Source organism: Halichoeres trimaculatus, unplaced genomic scaffold (genome assembly GCF_033239565.1).
Source record: "Halichoeres trimaculatus isolate MK-OKI-2021-1 unplaced genomic scaffold, fHalTri1.1 fHalTri1_scaffold_12, whole genome shotgun sequence".
Lineage (NCBI taxonomy): Eukaryota > Metazoa > Chordata > Actinopteri > Labriformes > Labridae > Halichoeres > Halichoeres trimaculatus.
Genome location: NW_027437190.1, coordinates 14,451,143 through 14,472,565, shown reverse-complemented (window position 1 = coordinate 14,472,565; position 21,423 = coordinate 14,451,143). Strand labels below are relative to the sequence as shown.

At 39.8% G+C, this 21,423-nt stretch overlaps 1 protein-coding gene and 2 non-coding genes across 3 annotated transcripts in view; 1 reads left to right on the top strand and 2 right to left on the bottom strand.

Annotated features, from left to right (window-relative positions):
* Positions 1–816: 816 nt before the first annotated feature.
* Positions 817–889, bottom strand: trnar-acg (transfer RNA arginine (anticodon ACG)). Its single transcript has one exon. It is a non-coding gene; the product is annotated as a tRNA-Arg (tRNA).
* A 585-nt stretch (positions 890–1,474) lies between these two features.
* On the bottom strand, positions 1,475–1,547 carry trnar-acg (transfer RNA arginine (anticodon ACG)). Its single transcript has one exon. It is a non-coding gene; the product is annotated as a tRNA-Arg (tRNA).
* Positions 1,548–2,471: 924 nt separating this feature from the next.
* Positions 2,472–21,423, top strand: part of deptor (DEP domain containing MTOR-interacting protein) — a 34,158-nt gene continuing 15,206 nt past the window's right edge. The window contains exons 1-7 of the mRNA XM_074683970.1: positions 2,472–2,846; positions 3,121–3,213; positions 6,863–7,041; positions 7,782–7,905; positions 15,977–16,155; positions 19,517–19,699; positions 20,773–20,910. Coding sequence (XP_074540071.1) covers positions 2,833–2,846; positions 3,121–3,213; positions 6,863–7,041; positions 7,782–7,905; positions 15,977–16,155; positions 19,517–19,699; positions 20,773–20,910 — 910 coding nt within the window. The 5' untranslated portion in view covers positions 2,472–2,832. The remainder of the gene's footprint in view (positions 2,847–3,120; positions 3,214–6,862; positions 7,042–7,781; positions 7,906–15,976; positions 16,156–19,516; positions 19,700–20,772; positions 20,911–21,423) is intronic.

The window sequence follows — 21,423 nt, the reverse complement described above, 5'->3', positions numbered from 1 at the left end:
ACAAAACGTAGCCTGAGGGCTCGGAAACTTCTAGGGTGTGTCATGGCAGTACCTGGGAATGTTCCCAGTGGATTTTCTTAAAACCCGGTTTTGGGTCCAACTTTCGCTAAATTACAGTTTGTTGAGGGCTATTTAAGGGCTAAATTGGCCTGTTTGCAGCCATCCACCAAATAGGCTGTTACTTCGCAAGACATAGCCTGAGGGCTCCAAAGCTTTTAGGGTGCGTCTGTGAGGTACCTAGGAGCGTCCCCAGTGGGTTTTCTTGGAACTGGGGTAGGACTGTTTTTAGCCTTTCTGTGCAATACTGCTATTATGACTAGAGAGACTGCTAGCTCACAAAAATGCCTAACTAAAGATTTAAAACCATTTTGAAGAGTACTGGAAAACTGTCAATTTAAATCCATGTCACTGAAATGGCTGCTGGGAAGAACTAAGAATGGGCCACTTTTACCAACTGGTGTACCTCTAGATCTAGACATGTGAGTACATGTCAGCGGCGCTTTAAAGCGTGAATCAGCGAGTCTTACAAAAAGTACATTCCATTGATCATTGTGTGGCAGTATCACTTGCGCTTGTAGACACTTGCAATGTCATGTCGAGAAACACAATATAAATCACTTCGGGTCTGTGAATAGGCCTACAATTACTTTTTTTTTCACTGAAACCTAAAGGGTACAGCCAAGTGCAGGAAGGTGGGTCTAAGAGCAGGTCCCTCGTAACGGTGAAACTCATCGTTTTCATTTTTGCATCAGGTTCCTCGTCCCTCTTATCTCCCTCTGATCTGAGCCAGGAGCAGAGGGCAGAAGGAGAAAAGAACGAGCCAGCCAGGAGTCGAACCTAGAATCTTCTGATCCGTAGTCAGACGCGTTATCCATTGCGCCACTGGCCCGCCATGTTTGGCACGAGTCACGTGCTCTATCTAAACACGTGACCACGACGTTTTGTGAAAGGGAATATCCAAAAAAAAAAATTACGTTTTGTAATTCTTAATAGAATCACAAGGAAAAAAAACTCAAATACAAAACTAGGATTTTCATTTAAACAAAACAATAACACGGTTATAAGCTCAACCTCGTAGCTCGCAGTGATCTCCTTTAGCCAGCAGAGTTCTCTGGGTGACGAAATAAACTAATTACAAATACATGTATGAATGAATCCACAAATAAGTGCAGAAAAAAAATACACAAATGAGTTAAAATAAATATTAAAAGCATGTATCTTATATTACTATCAAAATGTTTTGTATGTTTTTATTCAATTTTTCATTAACTGTTTATGCTTTTAGAAATGTATTGTTGATTAAGCGAGTAATTTTCGCTTGTTCAGAGACACATTTTTTGTTTCTTTTTTTTCTTGCTTGTAGCCGTAAGGTTCCTCAACTTCATGAAGGGTATGTCGACTTCTGAGAGGTTTGTGAGTCCCTCTTATCTCCCTCTGGTCTGAACCAGGAGCAGAAGGCAGGAGGAGAAAAGAACGAGCCAGCCAGGAGTCGAACCTAGAATCTTCTGATCCGTAGTCAGACGCGTTATCCATTGCGCCACTGGCCCACATAGTATATTTAGTGACGTATTCAACTTAAACACGTGACCAGACCAACTTTTTCCACTTCTAAGAAAAGAAATTTAAAGAGTGTTATTCGTTGTCATAATTTCGCACGTCAAAACGATGATTAAAACTGACATGTTGTGCTAGGAAATAAAAGAAAACCATAAAAATGACGTAAAATCAACCTCGATACCCGCAGAGACCCTCTTCAGCCAGCAGAGGTCGCGGTCAAACCCTGAATTACTCGACTACTCAAACCGGCTCAAACAGAGATATTTGTCTGCAATTTTGCCTACGTACTAAATTATCCTTGTTGCTTGGAATAATTTATTTTTACAAGTTGACAATTGATAGTGACCTTTATAACAACACAGAAAAAGAACCTACAATTCAATTAAGTAAAATCTAAGAGACCTGGAAAATGACTCACAGCATATAACAAAACAGATGTTTAGTAAAGTTCAGTTTTAATGTTTGGCTGTATTTTTTATTTAGAAAAAAAAAGATGGATGTTTTACCCTTTAACTGCTGTATATTGAGGTTGGTCAAAATCACCCTTTTGTAATATTACTTTCTGTCTCTGTATGGCTTTGACAATAAGATTATTAAATCACACATTTTTACTTCTACTTTTACTACATTTTGCATTGCCTAAAATGATTGTTTCATTCATGTAAGTCATTTACGTTTAACGCCGTAGACTGTATACACCTCGTATTATTTCATAAGACAAGATCATTTCAGTAGATTAGTATGTTGGTCAAAATTAATTAAAATTATTAATTATTAAACTTTAGTAGACCCCTCCTCAAACCCCGCCCTAACCGTTTCTTACGGCTTTTGCGGTGTATGAATCGAGCAAGCATACAAGCCTTTTAACACCGCCCATCTGGTTTACTCCCCCAGTGACGTAAGGATAGTCCTCCCAATGCGGGGTTGTGTAGATGTGCACTGCACCGTGGAGGGAAACGTGCATCCATCCAGTCAGTGTGGTGTGTCAGTGATAAACAGGGCACGGACAAACACTCTGCTGTACTGACATGCGTTCACCCACATAACAGCGAATGTAAAGAGGAACATTCAAGGGAAGGATGCTCGCATGAATGAATGAGTGCAGATTTTCAGAGGTTTTTCGAGGATGTAAAAGTGGACTGTTGCTGGAGCCGCGGGAACATAAAGGCTGGGTTATGACTTCGGACCTCCATGCAGTGTTGCATGCTTCCCGGGATGGAATAATCACATTTTTCATTCATCAGAAGGATTATTAACGACTCATTTTTCGCTCTCATGGTGCTTGAAGGGTAAGAGGGGAGAAACCGTGTCAGTGCATTTGTTATTCCCTGAAATCCGCACCGCGTGGACTCGGGCATGCCTTTGTTTTTCAAACCATTCGTTCGTCTTTCTGCGTATTTGTCAGCTTCAAAAGCAAATAGTGTTAACTATGCTGGCCTAAATTGTACACGTTTAGAAAAATGCAACAATGCTGCATTTCCCCTGTGCAGAATGATGTCATTGTATAACACTGTTTGGCAACAAAACCAACCTCGGGTTGTGGGTGTGTGTCTCATGGTGTAGGAGGGAGATGGACGGGATCGGGAACACCATGCAGAAGAAGGCTGCGGAGCTGGAGCGGCTGGCCGAGGTGCTTGTCACCGGGGAACAGCTCAGGTAGGTCGGTCACAAAGCCCTCCTGAGCCTGGGTGTGCTGAGGGTCACACATCAAGGGGAAATCTGTTATGATCAAACCTGCAAAATGGACCCAGAGCTCAAAAAATATGAATGAAGACCCCACCCCCTCCATGAAATGTGCTTAAACGAATTTAATATTTGTGGAGTTAGTTTAATGGGTTCGCTTTGTGTGATTGCAGCCCAAGTTGGGACAATCGGGACATGACTGGACATGGCACACTTAACAAGAGCAGTGGGTGTTGTGAGCATGTGTGGCAGCAGGTTAATGATTTTGCATGAAGCCCTCCCTCACTGCAAACTGGCACTACAGGCAGTCACAGCTCCACTGCAGCATGCACAGCCAAACAAAGGCAGCAACACATGACCAACCCTCCCTATGTACACTGCAGCTCCTTGCTGCCATAACATGTACATTTTTATGTAACAGTGTAATTTATAAACTCTGCATAAATAACTCTTCTGCCATTCAGGGCTGAATGCATGAGTCATTTTCAAACCACCAAGCCTGTGTCTTTGTCTTGCCCTACCCACCTACCTACCTTGTCAGAATTGTACACCTCACCCTGGCTGTTTTGTTGACGTGCTGCACCTTTTGACCCACAGCATGTAAAGAGAGGCGTCATAATCATAATGGAGTTTGCCGCGTGGCTCACACACTCAGCAATGAATAGCGGCTCAGTGGGTTAAAGCATGGCACCAATGCCTGGAATTTCTGACCCCCGCTGAACTACGAGCTAAATACGCCTGTGAATAGTGTGTTCCTTCTGTGTGGTATACACTGAGCTTTTACTGAGTTTATTGGAAAGTTTTTGTGTGCTGATCATAATTCTCATCTGAAGAATCATAGAAAAGTAACAATTCTCCCCTCCAGACTTAATAAGTGTGTTTCTTTAGTGTATTTCTGATAGCACAACTGTGTGTTTCCCTGTTTGCTATTGCAAAGTGAGTGTGAGTGTGTCCCTGGCACAGCTGTATGCTGACGCTGCCAGCTGGCACTGTGGCCAGTGTCACTAAATGGAGGGTTCTCGGGTCCTCTGCCTCTGAGACTCTGCTCATTCAGGGCAAAGGGCTCAAAGTTGTGACACACCAGGCTTGATGTTTGTCTTCCAAAACTTGTTTTTAATAGCTCAGACTTTGGGATAGCAATGTGGTTCTAAGTAAATGGTCCACCATAACCCAGATTAAAATATTAAAACAACTTTTGAATGAGTTACCATGAAATTTATAAATAAATTCATTAGGCTAGGATGAACACTGCTGACTTAGATTATCATCTGGGACTTATTCTGTTACCAAAAAAGACTAGATGTAGCTTTAAGTTAAATGTGTCAAATAAAATGAGGTGGAATACATCAGTTACATAAGGCAGTAATAGTATCATAAACTGAGGAGTGAACCTAACCCACACCTTTGTTTAATCACTCAATCACGAGTCAAGCTCGTGGTTCAAGAGTGACTTTGTTACTTTGTGTTGATAAGAGTTTTTAACGTGCTATCACACATTTTTGTGCCAACATTCCCCCTGGTTCAGCTGCAGAGCTTAAATCAGACAGATAGTGGGATAAATTATGGCACAGGGACACTTGCAGCTGCTGTAGTAAATCCTGTGACCAGTTCATAGCTGTCAATAGACCGTTTGTTGCATCAGGGCAGACTGTGACTCTTGGTGATTGTTTTCAGTCTGGGCCTCAACATCATTACAGACACAGACGAGGGGTGGGGCCACGTCAGACTCTTAACTTGTCCAGAAATTCTTTTACTCATAACAATCGACAGATTAAAACCACAGATGTCAGGATTTTTTTCATCCAGCTCCATTTGAGATTTTATGAGATTAGACACAATCTTCTAACCCAAGGCAGAGGAAGGGAAGGAGGACAATGCTAGACCTGTTTTGAAGTGAAGTCTGTAACCTGTTGGATTCCTGGCAGAAGTGTGTGTGGGTACTTTTTGGACAGGCTTGGCTGTCATGTCTAATCTGGAGTGATTCTCGCCTGCTGTACACAGACTCAGCACGGAGTGAGACTAGCCAGCTGCAGGGTGTTCGGCTGTTGAGATGAGAATGAGATGTTTCACAAGAGGCAGGTTCAGGGTGAGGTCACCTTTCTGAGGTGAAAACAGCTTTTAAAGACATATGTTGATGCATGAGGAAACTGTCCTGTCATCATAACAAACAGTTGCATTATGTATCTGAAGACTGTATTTAAGTACCCTAACCTCAAGCCAAGATGACAGTTTTGGTCTGTCTAATTTCATAAACATAGATTTGACCTCTTATGAATTTGCATTAGAGATGATCCAACATCATTTAACCTCCTGATACTGGTTTTGATTCCTAGACTTGAGGGTACTGGCAGATATCACTTACCCTGTATATCAGTGTGACTTAAACACAAATGTTTTTTTCAAAGTAGTCTATGTGGATTTGATACCATTGTAGTTGTTGTTGTTAAATGTCCTTGCTGGATGTATTGAATGCTAGCCTTCTATTGAAATAAGCATCCGGAAACAAGCTAAGCTAACATTAGCATCAACTCTATATTTTTAACCATCTTTACATACTAAATACTAGAGATGCACAGATACTGATCCTGGTATCGGGTACCAGTCTGATTTAGCCCCTTAAAGCTGGATCAGAATTGGTGGGAAGGGGGCAACCCGTGATGCTGATCTAGGCAACCAGCTCTATGCTTTTGTTTTAGCCGTCACTCTTGGCTACTTGATTTGAAATGTTACCTCTATTGCGCTTTCTTTGTTTTTTTTGCTGCTGCATTACTGGTCTACAGAGTATAAAGTTTACAACTAATCAAGTAATATCTGTAAGGTCTGAAGCATTGTTTTGCTGGTAACTATTTAAATATTTTATTGTTTAAATAAATATTTACCTTGATCACCCCATATACTTATTTTTTTGCCTTTTTACCTAAAACATTACCAGTCTTATCCCACAGCATGGCATGCAGGTTATTATTTAAAACTTGTACCAGCATCAGTATCAGAACCAGAAAAGTTGGATCAGTGCATCCCTAATGTAAACATCAAATTCAGCAGCTATTTGATGTGTATATGTAACCAAAGCATAATGGCTTTAATCACCTTGCAGGCTTCAGCTGAACTAAGTTTGTCCTATCGCACAGAACTGTTGCCTTTTCAAACTTTATAGGATAATAAACCTAAAATCAGTTTTTGTTCACTTCTCTTAAACCAGCAAGCTGTCTAGATATGACAGATGCGTGGGCTACAGTTTGGGAAAAGGAAAAGAAACAAGTCACTCATTTAGGGTAAATAACCATGTTAGCACCCAGAAAATTGACTGGTTAACCTGCAGATACACAATGTTATGTGTATTGGGGTCCAAACAACTAAACTTCATATTTTTATGTAAAACAATCATGTGTTTCCACTGGTATAGAGCTACAGTACCTTATAGATTAACATACTGTTGGCTAGTATAGATGATTAAAACACAAAATTAATGCTACTATTTAGAAAGTGTAATATTTGTCTCTCGACTTTGTTGCATTACCGCCAGGTGGATTGTTTCCACCATACCTGAATGTGCTTAGTCTTATGTAAATAAATTTAAAGTAAGCTGTTGAATATTTCCTGCTTGTTTGCTGCTTTCCAGGCTGCGGCTCCATGAAGGAAAGGTGATCAAGGATCGACGGCACCATCTGCGAACTTACCCAAACTGCTTTGTGGCGAAGGAGCTCATTGATTGGCTGATAGAACACAAGGAGGCATCAGACCGAGACACGGCCATGAAGATCATGCAGAAACTTTTGGACCAGAGCATCATTCACCACGGTAAGCCTGCGCTGTGTTTGTTGAATGTTTTTGTGGGCAGGCAGTGGGTAATCTTGTGCATGCTTTTTTTCTTCTCTGTTGACGTTTCCCGGGAACGATCTGTGCCTCTTGATAGATGAGTCGTCTTGTTTCCAGGCCACTTTGGCTGGGGCATGGCTTTTCACTACCTGCTTCACATTTAACCAGGCACCAAAAACAGAGACGGAAATAAAGGCCTGCTCTTCTCTGTTGAGTTAAAAAAGATCCAGCTCAACATTAACTCATCGTAGCTGTACATGAATGATTTAATGATGTTTGGATTTAAGTAACTGTTTTATACAAACATAATTCCCATGATTCAACTGTGTTAATCTTATTGCTTGTGCTATTGGTTTCTCCCGCTCATAGAGGTTATAACCTAAACTTGCCTGAAGGATTAAACTTGAGTAAATTCATTAGCTGCGATGTAAATGAGCCATTTACCAGAACATTACATAAGCAAGGCACATAAAAAAATTCAATCGTTTCGGGGTCTTTTGATTAAAGTCACTGTATATCTTATGTGTATTACAATATCAAAATGCAGTTTTAAGAAACATTAATTTTATGAGTCTTTGTAAGCATACAGTGTTTCTTTGTTTTGAAACTCTTGTCATTCCTCTCCTGTTTACTTTAAATGAATAATCAATTTCTTGCCTGCCTGTTTGTAGTTCCCTTCAGGGGATGAGCCTCAAACTCTTTGTGTGTTTCTGTGTTGTCAGTGTGTGACGAGCACCGGGAGTTCAAAGACATGAAGCTGTTTTATCGCTTCAGAAAAGACGACGGTACGTTTCCGTTGGACAGCGAGGCCAAAGTCTTCATGAGAGGGCAGAGGCTCTATGAAAAGTACGGACACACTCTCCCACAATGCACATAATTCACACAGAGAAGTTTTTCTCTGCTGTTCATCACTGGGAAACTACGCAAGGGATTAAAGGAAACGGCTACTCAAACAGTTGTGTTGTAGAAACTGAAATTACCTGGGCATTTCATCTTAAGCATTTGTGATTAATATTCTCTTCACTCTAGGATTTAGCATTAAAGTAAAAGTTCAGAGTGTTTTGACTGCAAAGGACAAGATGAAAAGATTGGTACAAATCTCATATCTGCAAATGAATATAAACGTACAACCAGAACTTAGCTTAGCTTTATGTAAAATAAAGACAGTAAATTGGGATGTTTGGTGAGATCGCCTGAATCTGTCCAAAGTTGATGAATCTGCTTGCTCTTTAACTCACAAAATATCAAGCTATATCTCCTTTTGTTTTTATCCTGGGAGAAAAAAATGACGGAACTTGAAGGTAGGGTGTGCAGGAATTTTTGTTACTTGTTAATAAAATCACCATTCAAACTGGGCTCCTCCTCTGTGGCTCAGTGCCAGCAGCAGCGCACACCCACTGTTCCAGCTGTGACTACGTGAACTCACTAACACAGCAACCACCTGCAGAATCGGGTTTCTATGTGGAAGAGACTTGAGAGCCATGCACCTGAGTTAGTATGTTAGCACAAGCTAATCACTGGTTTATTTGAAACATATCTGGTTAGCAGAAAGCCAACTTGTGTCGCTCTTCATCCCGTGCTGTTTGCTAAGCGTCCTAAAGCGAGTGAAAGTTGAGCCAAGCTTCACCCTCGTTTAGAAGAAGCTTTAACTGTTTGCCGTTTCATTTCACTTTGGTTGTGTTTTTCTTGCTCAGTGTTATGTCCACTATCCTAGATGGTGAGGATAGCTTCTTCCTCTAGCTAATCAACACACAACACACAAGTCACTTGTGCTCTATCCAGAAATGACCCAATACAACCAAAAAATCAACATACAGGCTGAGGAGAGGGTTTGAGACAGACACAGACTCGGACATACATGGATAGAGGCCCAGAAGTGACAATTGAGCAGGATCATTTCTGTAAAAGTTTACATTTTATTTTTTAGGGAAATCCGGCAGACTCTACCTTTAAGTATAAAACCAGCATTTGAAAAACAAGAGTAATAAAAACCCTTTTTTGGTTCTGAACAGTTTCCTTGAAATAGTGCTGAACCTTTTTCTATAATTGCAAAATACGTTCATCGTGCCTTAGTGAGGCACTCTTCACAGTATGCTAATTGAGTACATCAGACAAGCCAACTTCATCCATCCATTAAAAAAATCACTTTCCTGTTGTATTGGATTCCATTAGATAGGCGAGCACAGCATTGAGGCTAAATGGATTCTAAACAGGATAAAAGCCTGCAGAGGAAATCAGAAGTTATTAGAGGAGTCTTAACCAGAGATGACTCAGAGCATTTATCCGGAGACAGGCTGGACTCAGAGAAGGAAAGAGGACATCACTAATGGGACTGTTTTTGTTTGTCATCAGCTTTCTACCCATGGTGCTGTATTTCCAGTGGTGATGAGACTAAATGTTACTATAGTAACCCCAAAGTCTCAGTCTCTGCCCCTCCACTTCTCTCTTTAGTTGTGAATCACTCACATCTCAACAGTTTATTTTCTTCAAACCCACTCCATGACGCCCCTTCCCCTTCTCACACATCCTGTCACCTCTTTGTCACTGTGTCATTGTGCCTCAAAAACACATGCACACTGACACTCTTACAAACACAGACTTGTTTTTCATATCTGCTTTCTGAGGCATTAGACACACACACACACACACACTCACGCACAACCACACACAGTTGCATAAGAGGAAGAAATAGTCCAACAGGAGACATCTGTCGTCTCAGCTCTCAAAGCTATGTGTTTATATAATCTCTATGCTGCAGTCTAGGACACACTCTAACACAGCTACACATTCAAACACCCCCTAAGCTTTCTGTGTGTTGGTGTGTGTGTGTGTGTGCGTATGAACTAGAGTTACCTCACTGTCACATTTATGGCACAGCGATAGAGTGGAGTTGTTTTTTTGTTGTTTTACCTCTGCTTTGAGAGTAAAATAAATTATACCTTGGACAGATCATTGTTCCCAGCTCCTTAAAGGTACAGTCTGCAGGATTTTCCCAAAACATAAAATGTCAACATTTACAGGAATAATCCTGCTCAGTCGTCACTTCTGGGCCTCTATACACGTGTGTCAGTGTCTGTGGCTGCCTCAAACCCCCTCCTCAGCCTGTATGCTGATGTTTTGGTTGTGTTGGGATGTTTCTGGGCAGAGAGTAAACTTGGTTACATCAGCCAATCATAGCGCACCCAGTGCACAAGTAACTTTGTGTGTTGATAATAACGAGTGGAAGAAGATAACCTGAGTGGCTGCAATAGTGGGAGAGGGAGAAGCTTGGCTTGACTGTCACACACTTTCAGGCTCTTGGAGAGTAGCACTGTACGAAAAGTGACACAAGTTGGCTTTCTGCTAACCAGCTATGTGTCAAATAACCCAGTGATTAGCTTGTGCTAGCATGCCAAGTCAGGTGCACGGCTCTTGAGTCTCTTCTACATAGAAACTCAATTCTGCAGGTGGTTGCTGTGTTAGTGAGTATGTTCAGTTAGTCACGGTTGGAGACTGTTGATATTTGCTGCTGCTGGCACTGAGCCTCGGAGGAGGTGCCCAGTTTGAATGTTGTGTTTACAAACAAGTAACAAAAATTCCTGCAGACCCTACCTTTAAACTGAGATATACAGAAAGGTGGAGGATACACACAGGCTTGCTCTACCCCCATGACTTCCAGAATTAAACATTAAAAGATTTTTTTACCAATTAGGTTCTGATTAAATTATTTTTTCCAACTTAACTCTAAAATTTAGTCCACTAGCCAGACTGAAAGTTCAAAAGGACAGCCTGTAGGTTTTCCATTGGAATAGAAACGGTTCACTGCACACATTGATCCCTGATACTGTTGTCAAACCAATACAAGCTCCAATAAATAGACCAAAGGAAGGCATCATTTACAGTTGTTATGACAGCATTTCCCAGACGAGGGTAAGTCAGAGTGTAAACAGGTCCTTTAAAGAAGTGCTCATCATGTGGACTGTTTACATCTGTGTTTGCTTCTCTGTTGGTCTCAACGGAGCAGCTGTGGTTTTGGTGCTTTACCAAGAACTACTTCTGAAGTGGGACTTGGCACTTTGCTATTTAACTTATGGGTATAAATGTATCCTGATAGTTTTGGAATTACAAAGAAATCAGACTGTTATAGCCTGCCTTTCTTTTAATTAAAAAAAAATCAAATCTTAATTTTCAATAACAGTTAAATTATTAAGTTTCACTACCTGCTTTTCCAGCATTCAAGCTTATTTCTTTCAACCAGATTAAGACCATTTAAAGATAGATTCAATCTCTGATGTTTTCTCTTGTCAAGTGCACACAGGTTTTCATTTTATGCTTCTGTATCAACAAAAACAATATCAGTGCGTACTTCAGTGTGTGAGAAAGACATAGAGATGATTTGTTTTTCAGACTAGAAAACCTCAGTTTACGTCAACAAAGACTCTGTCTCTAAATGCCCAAGCCCTGCTGTCCTTAAAGGACCACACTGCAAATTGCATACACTTTACATTATGCAGAACACTTTTCTGCATTCCAGACAACCGTTTCACTAAACAGCCATTTTACATTTCCTGCCACACATATTCCCAAGTTTATAATTCTGACAAAAAAAAGATAGTTTCTGTTGTGATCAGAAGACGTAAATATTTTTTATCTTCATTAAGTGCTCTGCTTCTGCACAGTTGGGACTACACAACAGTTAAAGTTAGATAATTACATTCACTGCTCTCTAGGCTTGAGTGTAACATTTCCACATGACTGACTGATGACTACAGGAATGTGTTTGGTTATTAAAGTAAAAGGCTCAGCATGCAAGGTTATTAACAAATAACATTTTATGTAAAACATTAGCTGGATTAACCTTTAGTACTGTATTGCTAATCAGCAGTGTCAAGTACGCAACCTTTCAGCATTCATCTGTTGTTTTATGGGAGCACTGTTGGGACGCTTTGCAGAGTTTAATTGGGGGTGCGGGTAAAGTTAACATTTGCTGGACTGTTTGAGCCACAATAAGAGTATGTTGGAAAATTTGTTGTTGTTGTAGTTTAATATTTAGACCATCTTAGTGACATAGGGCAGCTGCAGTGAAGTGGCAGAAGTATCTGGTAGATCATGACATGCGACATGTCAAAGGCTGCTGCCAGGAGTTGGACTTGTGCTTTTACTGCTAAGCTACATTCAATCTTCCCTCCCCAGTGTTATTAATGACAATTTATAGGTGTCTTTTGTTTAAAAAAAGGTCAAAGTGGTTGTGTTTTTCCTCCTATTTCACGTTTTCTGGTGAGTTCAAATCCACATTCAAATGGACATTACCGGAGATAAACCTCACTCCAACCAGTCAGAATAACCTCTAAATATTTTTACCCACTGGTTCAGCAGATGCTTTTTTGCCTCGTTCCTTTTCGTTTGGCTCTTTGTGAGGATGCAAACTTACTCTGTACTGCTATTTAAGTGAAGACCACTACATATGTTTTTTTCCATTTCCACTCTACCTTAAATTGAGCTATATTTAGCTTGTGTTGAATATTTAACAGGTGGGCTTAAAGAAAATGGTTTACTTAGCTTCTTCTGCCTCCAGATAACATAAATCCAGGCCTTCAGTTTTTACATGTTTTAAAGTTACATTTATTAATGTCCTTCCCACATTTTGTCAGCTGAACTCATTGGGACTGTTTGTAACTCAAACCATTGCTTTGTTTGTGATATGTTGTCTCTTGCTCTTGCTTTTAAAAAAGTTGTTTGGCTCCAGAGGTTTTATTAGTACCCTACCTTTATGCTAGAGTACACCTGAGAGCAGGGGGGCAGCTTGGTAATACTGCTAACACCTCGCAAGGCACCACTCCTCCTTTGATACAAGAATACTGACTGAATATAAATGCAACATTTACAGCTTAAAGCTGCTCCCCTAACTTCACTTCAAGTCATCATTTGCATCCTGTAAACTGTCTTGAGTTATATATGTAATGCATAGTATCTCATTTAGTGCTCCAGATTTGAATGTACAGTATCAGGCTTTCTGACAGTCCCATTGAGTTTACCAGTTACATGTTGACTTAACTTGTTTGCAGGGATTAACCTGCATTGTGTACACAGCCTGATTTTTTGATGAAACATTATGACCTCCTCTTTCAACATTTGTTTTGAGATGTTGATTTTAAATGTGGGTCGCAGCTTTTGTCCTACTTAAGCTTCGAATTGATCAACTTTTCATATTTGAACAAGTCGTTTTTTTTCTTTTGTGTGTTCATGAGTCAGATCAGCTGTGGGTGTGCACTTCAGATCTTTTTAATGAATTTAACCTTTTTTTCGAAATAAAACATCACCCAGGGATCACATTTATTAACAGTATAATTCCTCTCCTGTGAGTGAGTCATTGTTAAAAGAATCATTGGGGGGGGGGCAGTACAGGATTCTGGAGGGTTAGGGTTGATACACCATTTGGCTCTAACATAAGGGAATCTATTGTCCTTGGACCCTGAGTTTTTCTAAAAAAATGTTTTTCCATCAAAGCAGATAACGATAAATTAAACCTAAAATATCTAAATTAAAAAGGTATACTGATACGTTTTTTATTTTGACTTAGCTTGCTTTATACATGGCTGTAATTGATAATGATAGCATATCTATCTATCTATCTATCTATCTATCTATCTATCTATCTATCTATCTATCTATCTATCTATCTATCTATCTATCTATCTATCTGGTGAGTAATTATTTAGAACATTGAAACCAATTTCCTGTGTGGTTATTATGTAACTACACCCTGAGCTAGTAGCTAGCTAGCTGTCAGGGTCAAAACCGGAGACAACAGAAATAGCTAGCTACAAATATTTTATCTATTTACAAGATACAAAGGCTAAAGCATTTGCCAACATTTTGACCTTGGATTACACTGTGCCACAGACTGCTTCTAAGCTAGACCCATTTCCAAGTACACCACCAGAGGCTCAAGGTAGTTAGCATAGCCTTGAGATGCTAGTAGGCAAATTATGTTACCTTTGGGAAAATCAATCTGTGAACCCCACCTCCAGTCTTAATGCTAAGCTAACTATCTATTAGCTGCTTTGCATGTAGCTAACAGACATCAGACTAGTGGTATCAGTCTTCTCTCTGAATTATTGTAAGTTAGCCTAGCTCTTTGTCTTCATATCGACCTGTCATCATCAACGTACTGACAGAAAACTCACCTAGTCTTCTGACTTTCAGACTCCTCCTTTTGTATTAATTTGCTGAATTCAAAGGTTAAATTAACACAGATTAAGAGATTCGAGATGTTTATAAAGTAGCAAATGGACAGACAACACAGATTTTGTGACCTGTTTGGCTGGTTAAATTAGGTCAGTGGTAGTTAAAGTTTCCCAAAGCCTGAGGTCTAAAGTTTAGGTACTGAAACATTTCTGTTGTTGCAAATATTGTGTTTTTGAGAAACATCTTTCCCTCGGGCTTACCTGAGTTACATATTCTATACATTCTTTCAGTGCTCAGTCTGGTATTTTATCCATAAATAACATCCTTCTGTGTGATATTACACTGTTCAGTGTGTCAGAAGGGTAACTTAGTGAATGATTGATAGTCATTAAAACAGTGTGGGAACATAACTGTAAAAGAAAATGTCCAACAAAGCCGTGGAAAGTTGAGTGTCTGTCGTTCTTTGATGTCACAGTTTATTGCCAGTACATGTTTGAGCATGTCCAGTTGGCCACAAAAGCTGATCCTAAATGATGAGCACTTCCTGCCTGTTTTGTATTGTTTAAATGCTTAGCTGACACTGTTACGGTTTGAGTGACAGCTTTATGTTTCGAGACAACACAGTCAGCAATTCTGCTCTCTCTGCTCATGTGTATACTTGTCTAGTGTTTGATTATTCATGCTTGTGTGTGTGTGTGTGTGTGTGTGTGTGTGTGTGTGTGTGTGTGTGTGTGTGTGTGTGTGTGTGTGTGTGTGTGTGTGTGTGTGTGTGAGTGTGTGTGTGTGTGTGTGTGTGTGTGTGTGTGTGTGTGTGTGTGTGTGTGTGTGTGTGTTTCTCAAATGGTGTCATCCAGAAAGGATCACCACCCACACCTTATGTCAGCTTCTTCAGAATCAAAAGTTAAAAGTTACAGTTAAGGGCTGTGTGGTGGGATCAAAGCTGGGTTGCCTACGTCATGGACTATCCCGATTTGTAACTCCTTATTGTTCAGTTTGTTTAAAGTTAAAACTTTAAGACACTGGCATTTCTGCTGTTAATAGATCTTGATTCAAGCTTCTTAAACTATTTGAGCTCACATACTTGAATGAGCAGTGATTCATAGAGGCAGATTTTAGTGTAATTTTCTTGTCATCACTTTAACCTTGAAGCACTAAAATTAGCATTAAAACAGTTAACATGTATTTGCCTCCTCTTTCATGGCTGAGATAAGAATTAACTGACATTTGCAGGAAAATGCTTGTGCAGATTACAGAGCAGGGACAGGCAGTGCTGATGGTTTTGGATATTTTTTTTTCCTTGCTGGAAAACCTCCTTTCTAAAAAAGACTAAGCACCTCTCTTGGATAATTAAACCATACTCTAGAATTATGATATGGTTGTTGGATACAATGTTTTTCTAGGAACTACATTTTTCTGCAGTCTTTGTGTATGGCATTATGGATGCCCTGGAGGCAAAGGCAAGGATGATGTATTTAGAGATGCTTAATTGATTTAGTTTGCTTTGGTTTAGTTTGGTTTAGTTTGCTGGTTCATTAAACTGGAGTCAAATTCCTTGTATTCTTGAAAATACTTGGCGAATAAAGGTGATTCTGGTTCTGAAGTTTGGACTGAACTGTTTCAAAGGTAAATTTTGATCTTATCACATGGATTTTGTTGCTTTGAGCTCGTACTGTACACCTGTACCTCAACTTGAGAAAAGGAGTCTTTTTAAATTGACTTATAACGTAAAGTTTGCTATTTTTCTCCACAGGTTGATGAACTCTGAAAATAGTCTTTTACAAACTAGAGAAGAAGAGGGCGGGGCATTCGAACGGACGCTGGTGGCCTCCGAGTTCATCGACTGGCTCCTGCAGGAGGGGGAGATGCCGACCAGAGAGGAGGCAGAGCAGCTGGGGCGGAGGCTGCTCGAACACGGTATCATCCAACATGGTGAGGGAAGATAAAAATGTAGAGTTTAAATAACACACACAAGGTTGTGTTAATATTACCAAAATAGTTCATATAGTCATATAACCCTGTTATGACAGACTTATAGTCTGTAAAAGACTCTTGGTGACAGTCAAGCTAATAGCTTCAGCACGTGGCTCTGGTATAAAGTTCTCCCATGAGCTTCATTCCTGGTGACCTTTCCTTTTATAACACGGTGTTAGCTTTGCTTTGGTCTTCAGGGTCATCACATCTGATAACTGTTGTAGATTTACAGCAGGATTACAGCCCTCTCTAAACACACAAACACACCCTTGTGACTTCAATTTGAGAGCATTTCTTGAAGTCATGAACAGCTCAGTCTGAGTGCTCTGAAGAAGCAAACATGCTCTGCCTGATCCAGCCTGGGTTAAAGAAAAACCCTCTTACCAGAAATAATCATCCTAAAGTACCGTCAACCATCAGACTCAAAACAGGAAGCAAAAGGAAACTGACACTCAACTCAAAAAGAAAACTTGAGCTCTTGTATACTTTCAAACTTCTAACACTGAATCCTGATCTTGGACACACTGTGAACTGACCTCCAGTAAATCTCACACTGGCTGAGATTTGGTTTCACCAGTCTTGACCCTGTGTGTGACCTCCCCAATGCTGAGGCGCGAGTGGAGTTACAGAGTGTGAGTGAGTAGTAAACAATGTGAAAAATGCCACAGCTATCAGGAGGTCAATAAGTTCTCCTGGCTGAAAAAACCAGAGCTACATTTAATCTTTGTATGTTTTTCTATATGCTTTATCTCTGTGTGACTTGTTCTGCATATTCCAATTATAATGCTATGAGTCTTTTTAAGTGCTGTACAAGAAAGTAAAAAGATACTACCAGGAACCAGAGTATGACTTATATTAGCAGTATTTGTTAATCACATATACATTGCACAACATTATAAGCAGCTAAATTTTATTCCAAGCTTTGAAAAAACAAAGTCCCAGGAAAGTCCATTTGGGAAAGGTGTTATGAGATTTTTTCACATTACTACCAATTTTAAAGCATAAAATTTTGAGCAGATCCATCAAGTGCACACACAGAGGAGTGACTTCAGTCACTGCAAGTCTCATATCTTATCTCCTAACATATTCCTCATGAATGAATATTTATTCTTTGTATGATCAGAAAGTCTCAGAGGAACTGAAAGCTAAAGTGATTCTCTTGCATCTACTTAGTTGTGCGTTAATATGAAAAATGTGTCTAGGAGTATTTCTGTAGCTCCTCGTTAAAACCAATCTAATTCATGATCGGCTCCAGGCCGTGTTATCAGCTGTGTTAGTTAGTGCTGAAAAGATTTACAAACAAGAAACACAAACAAATTTGGTGCATGCTAGCCAAAACTTGAGGTTTTTTGTGTGTTGTGTATTCTCCTTTGACATGTTTTTGACATGTTTTTACTTTGATATTTTGTTAAACACAGGACGTAGATCCTGAACTAGTCTCTGTCAGGTTCCCACATGACTTGAAATTAGATTTGCTGCTGATGTCTGTAGCTCACACCCCATGTCTGATTACATTAAGGAGTGTGTTGCTGCAGAGACACGTGATGTGCTCAGTGCTGTTTTATTTGAACACAACTTTGTATTGTATGGTAGAAGGCAGTGTTAACATACATGTATGAGTTATTTCTGTTGTTCTATTTTTCTAAGTTAACAGAACCAAGCTGTCAGTAAACTTTCTTCAGATTTATCTTTTCATATCTTATTTTTTTCACTATGTCATTTATAAATACGTACATAGAAGAACAGATCATGCAATATTAACTTCTACACAGCTGGAGGTTGACATGAGGAGCATATTTACTGTAGCCAACAGTGACACTCCACTCAGTTTATGTAATAAAAAGCCTGATAGAGACATTCTCTGTGGGAATAACCACACTAACATTTTCATGGATGACTTTTCAGTGTAAACATCATTAGAATCACATTAGAGACACAATGAAGATGAGAATTAATGATTTTAATCTTCAGCCCTGGGCGTCGTGCTCACTGCTCACACATTCACTCGTATAATGGAGAGAAGGTTGCTGCTGAATGGATCCACATTTTGTCTATTGGACACTGTTTACTATGAGATGGTGCAGTCAGCTGATATAAGGGGTAAAAGCAAAAAAGTAACACTTTGGAATTTAATCTGAAACTAACATTAATTGTAAAGAAACGAAACTGTGTTTCAGAGCTGGAAAAGATCGGTCAGTCAGTCTGTCAAGGAGAGTAAAACCCTCTGCTGTCCCATGGTGTGTTTCTCTTTTGTGACATGCAATGAAAGGATTTTGTTCAGTTCAGTAGTTTTGCTCCCACTATAGGGTGTTTCTGTTCTTGTTCATGGCTGGAAAAACAAACATTATTCAGTGACAACACAATAGAAACAAATTTTCGCATGCATGCATGAAGCAGTAGATTTCAGATACTAATTGTATGACGGAAGTCAAGATTCAACTGCTTACGTTTTTTATTTCCTAATTTATGTCCTTCCATGCAGATAGTTGCACCCTGTGTTTTGTTAATTTTACCTGAAATGTTCCTTTTTTAGAAAATCAATTCTCAACACTTTGCTTTTTTTGAGTTGGAAGTAAAATGTAGAAATGTAGAATAGCACATCACAAAATTAGTGCATCTGATGAAAATAACCAGTTTAACAGAGCTCTAAGTAAAATTTGTCTACTTGAGAAAAAAAGACACTATGACCCACACACATTTTGGCTGATTTCATTATATCTTGCATTTTGTGTGTAATTGTTGATTAATGTAAATTATGTCCCAAAAAGTAAAATAAATAAATCCTAAAGTTAGGTACAAAGCAATTTACAAAGCAAAAGGTAAAACATTAACGATATAAGGTATATAAAAAGAATAAGAGAAAGTCTTTTCCCAGCCTCTTATTTGGTAGTTTTGGCCTTTTCCCCCATAGTAAAAAAGTTAAAATTGAAGAGGCTTCACATAATCAGAGCCCACTAAAAGGCTTGAATTTAGTGCAGTTAAACTTGGTGCAGCTTGTGTTATTTGCTCAGCTGACATGGCAGTGGCCGATGAGTTCAGGTTATGTTTATTCTGAGCAGGTGATCGAAGCTCAGTGGACACTTTGAGTCCATGCTGGCAGATATCTGTTCACGTGAGGAACAGTGAAATGTTCCACTTTCAGCTCAGCTAGTCTGTGAAAAAAGACCCTTAAACTAAACTGTCCTCTTATTCTTTTATAGGCTAAACCGAGGAGAAAGAGGTGTTCAGTTTAAGCCTGTGATGTTCATTTGTTGTATATGATGTTTTTATACTTCTCATTACGCTTATTTGTTAATCTCTCTCCTCTCTTCTCCACCAGTCACCAACAAGCATCACTTTGTGGACGGTCCCCTCCTCTTTCAGTTCAGGATGAATTTCAGGCGTCGGCGGCGATTGATTGAACTCCTTCACGAGCGCAGCCGTAGCATCCCTGAGAGCCACGACAGTCCTTTCTGTCTCCGTAAACAGAACTCAGACGGAGGCAACACCAGCTTCCTCTCAGGTAGAAACCCTACACCTGTACCTTTATCTAACAGCTTAAATAGACCTGAGGTTGTGACTGACAGAGACTAACAGGTTATTCAACTTGAAATAAAAACTGACAGCAAACTTTTGATGTATTTTCCCTCTTCCCTTTATAATATTGAATGTTTGGTTGTTGAGTTTTGACTTCCAAGAAAAACTCACAGTGACATGTCAACCCTTTTTACATTATCTCTTGTAAACACACACAAACACAGACACTCCAGATAGCTGGTGCCCTTGGTCTGTCTGCCACATAAAGATAATAGAGAAGCTATTTGTGACAGAAGGGGTGCTTAAAAAATTTTGTTTGTTTGGTCACATAAGAAACTTGAATGTGCTTTTAAATGAGTTAACCTGTCGCAGTCTTCAGCTCAGCTCACATTATGTTTAGATCACACTAATCAGACTGTAGTACTAGAAAAATAGTCAAGTGTCTGCACTTTCTGTCAGGGGATATTTCCCATGTTTCAGTCTGAATATTGAATCTGTAATTGCTCTGAATATACTGAAGATTATCTCACATTGAGTCATGGGCCTTGAGATGCTTCTCTATGAAGGAATAGCTCTAAAATAAGTTTTCAGTCTTCAACAAAATTAGTCATAGTTCATTTTTTTAATGTTACCGTTTAAGACTTTGAATCTCCCATCATCCTATTTTAAGAGAGTTTCCCTCTGGAGATCAGCCATCGGTCATAACAAGAAAAAAGTGGCACAGAGAGTGATAACATCTTTGACTAAATTGGAGAGGGTAACTATCAGGAAAACAGGAAGGAGTGAGAAAACAGAGTTAACTCTGCTCATATTTCCTTTTACACTTGTGCTGCTTTTTGGTAGAGGCAGAGTGATATTTGAGGCATTTGGTGCTTAAGTTAGAAACGACTGAAGTGACTTTTTCTGTTGTTGGATGACTTGCAGGAACACAGGCTGAGTTAATAACCTGTCACATCAATCCTGGTATATGTCCTGTTTTATAGATTTCCTGTCCTGCTTGGTCTCTTCATCTCATCTGTCTTTCTTCTAACATTCCTCATTTCTCCATCTCTCTGTCAGTGAGTCCCACTAAAGAGATAAAGGTGGTGGTGGGGGTCCGGCGGAGCAGCATGAGCAGCAGCTGTGGCAGCAGTGGTTACTACAGCAGCAGTCCTACGCTCAGCAGCAGCCCCCCTGTGCTCTGCAACCCTAAGTCTGGTATGTGACATGGACATGCAGCACACACTGTGGAGTTTAAACCTCACTGCACAGTTTTACATACTGACGAAGCAAAGTAATCTGATTGGAAAACAAGCACTCTATAACTCCATGTCTGATGAACACACACACTTTTACTTGATATTCCTGAGGGGTGTATCTCAGATAGGCCTGTCACGATAATCAATAAATCAATTAACCGAACGATAAATAAAAACGTCCTCGGTAAGTTTGCCAGCCTCGATAAACTGACACGTGCATGCATGTTTGTTTTCCTCCTCTCTTTCGACCAAAGAGGCTGAATGAGAAGATGGCTCACTACGTCTATCTTTCCTAACGTCAGGGTGCATAGGTTCTATAGCGGATTTAGTGGATTTAGCAGATTTATAGCGGAGTGAGCATCTGTCAAAAATGCGATCTTTGGGGTGAAGACGGGGCTGCTGGCACGTACACACGGAGAGAGCTGAAGCGAGCGTCCTGAGGGGTAAGGAGGAAACACACGCTGATATGAGT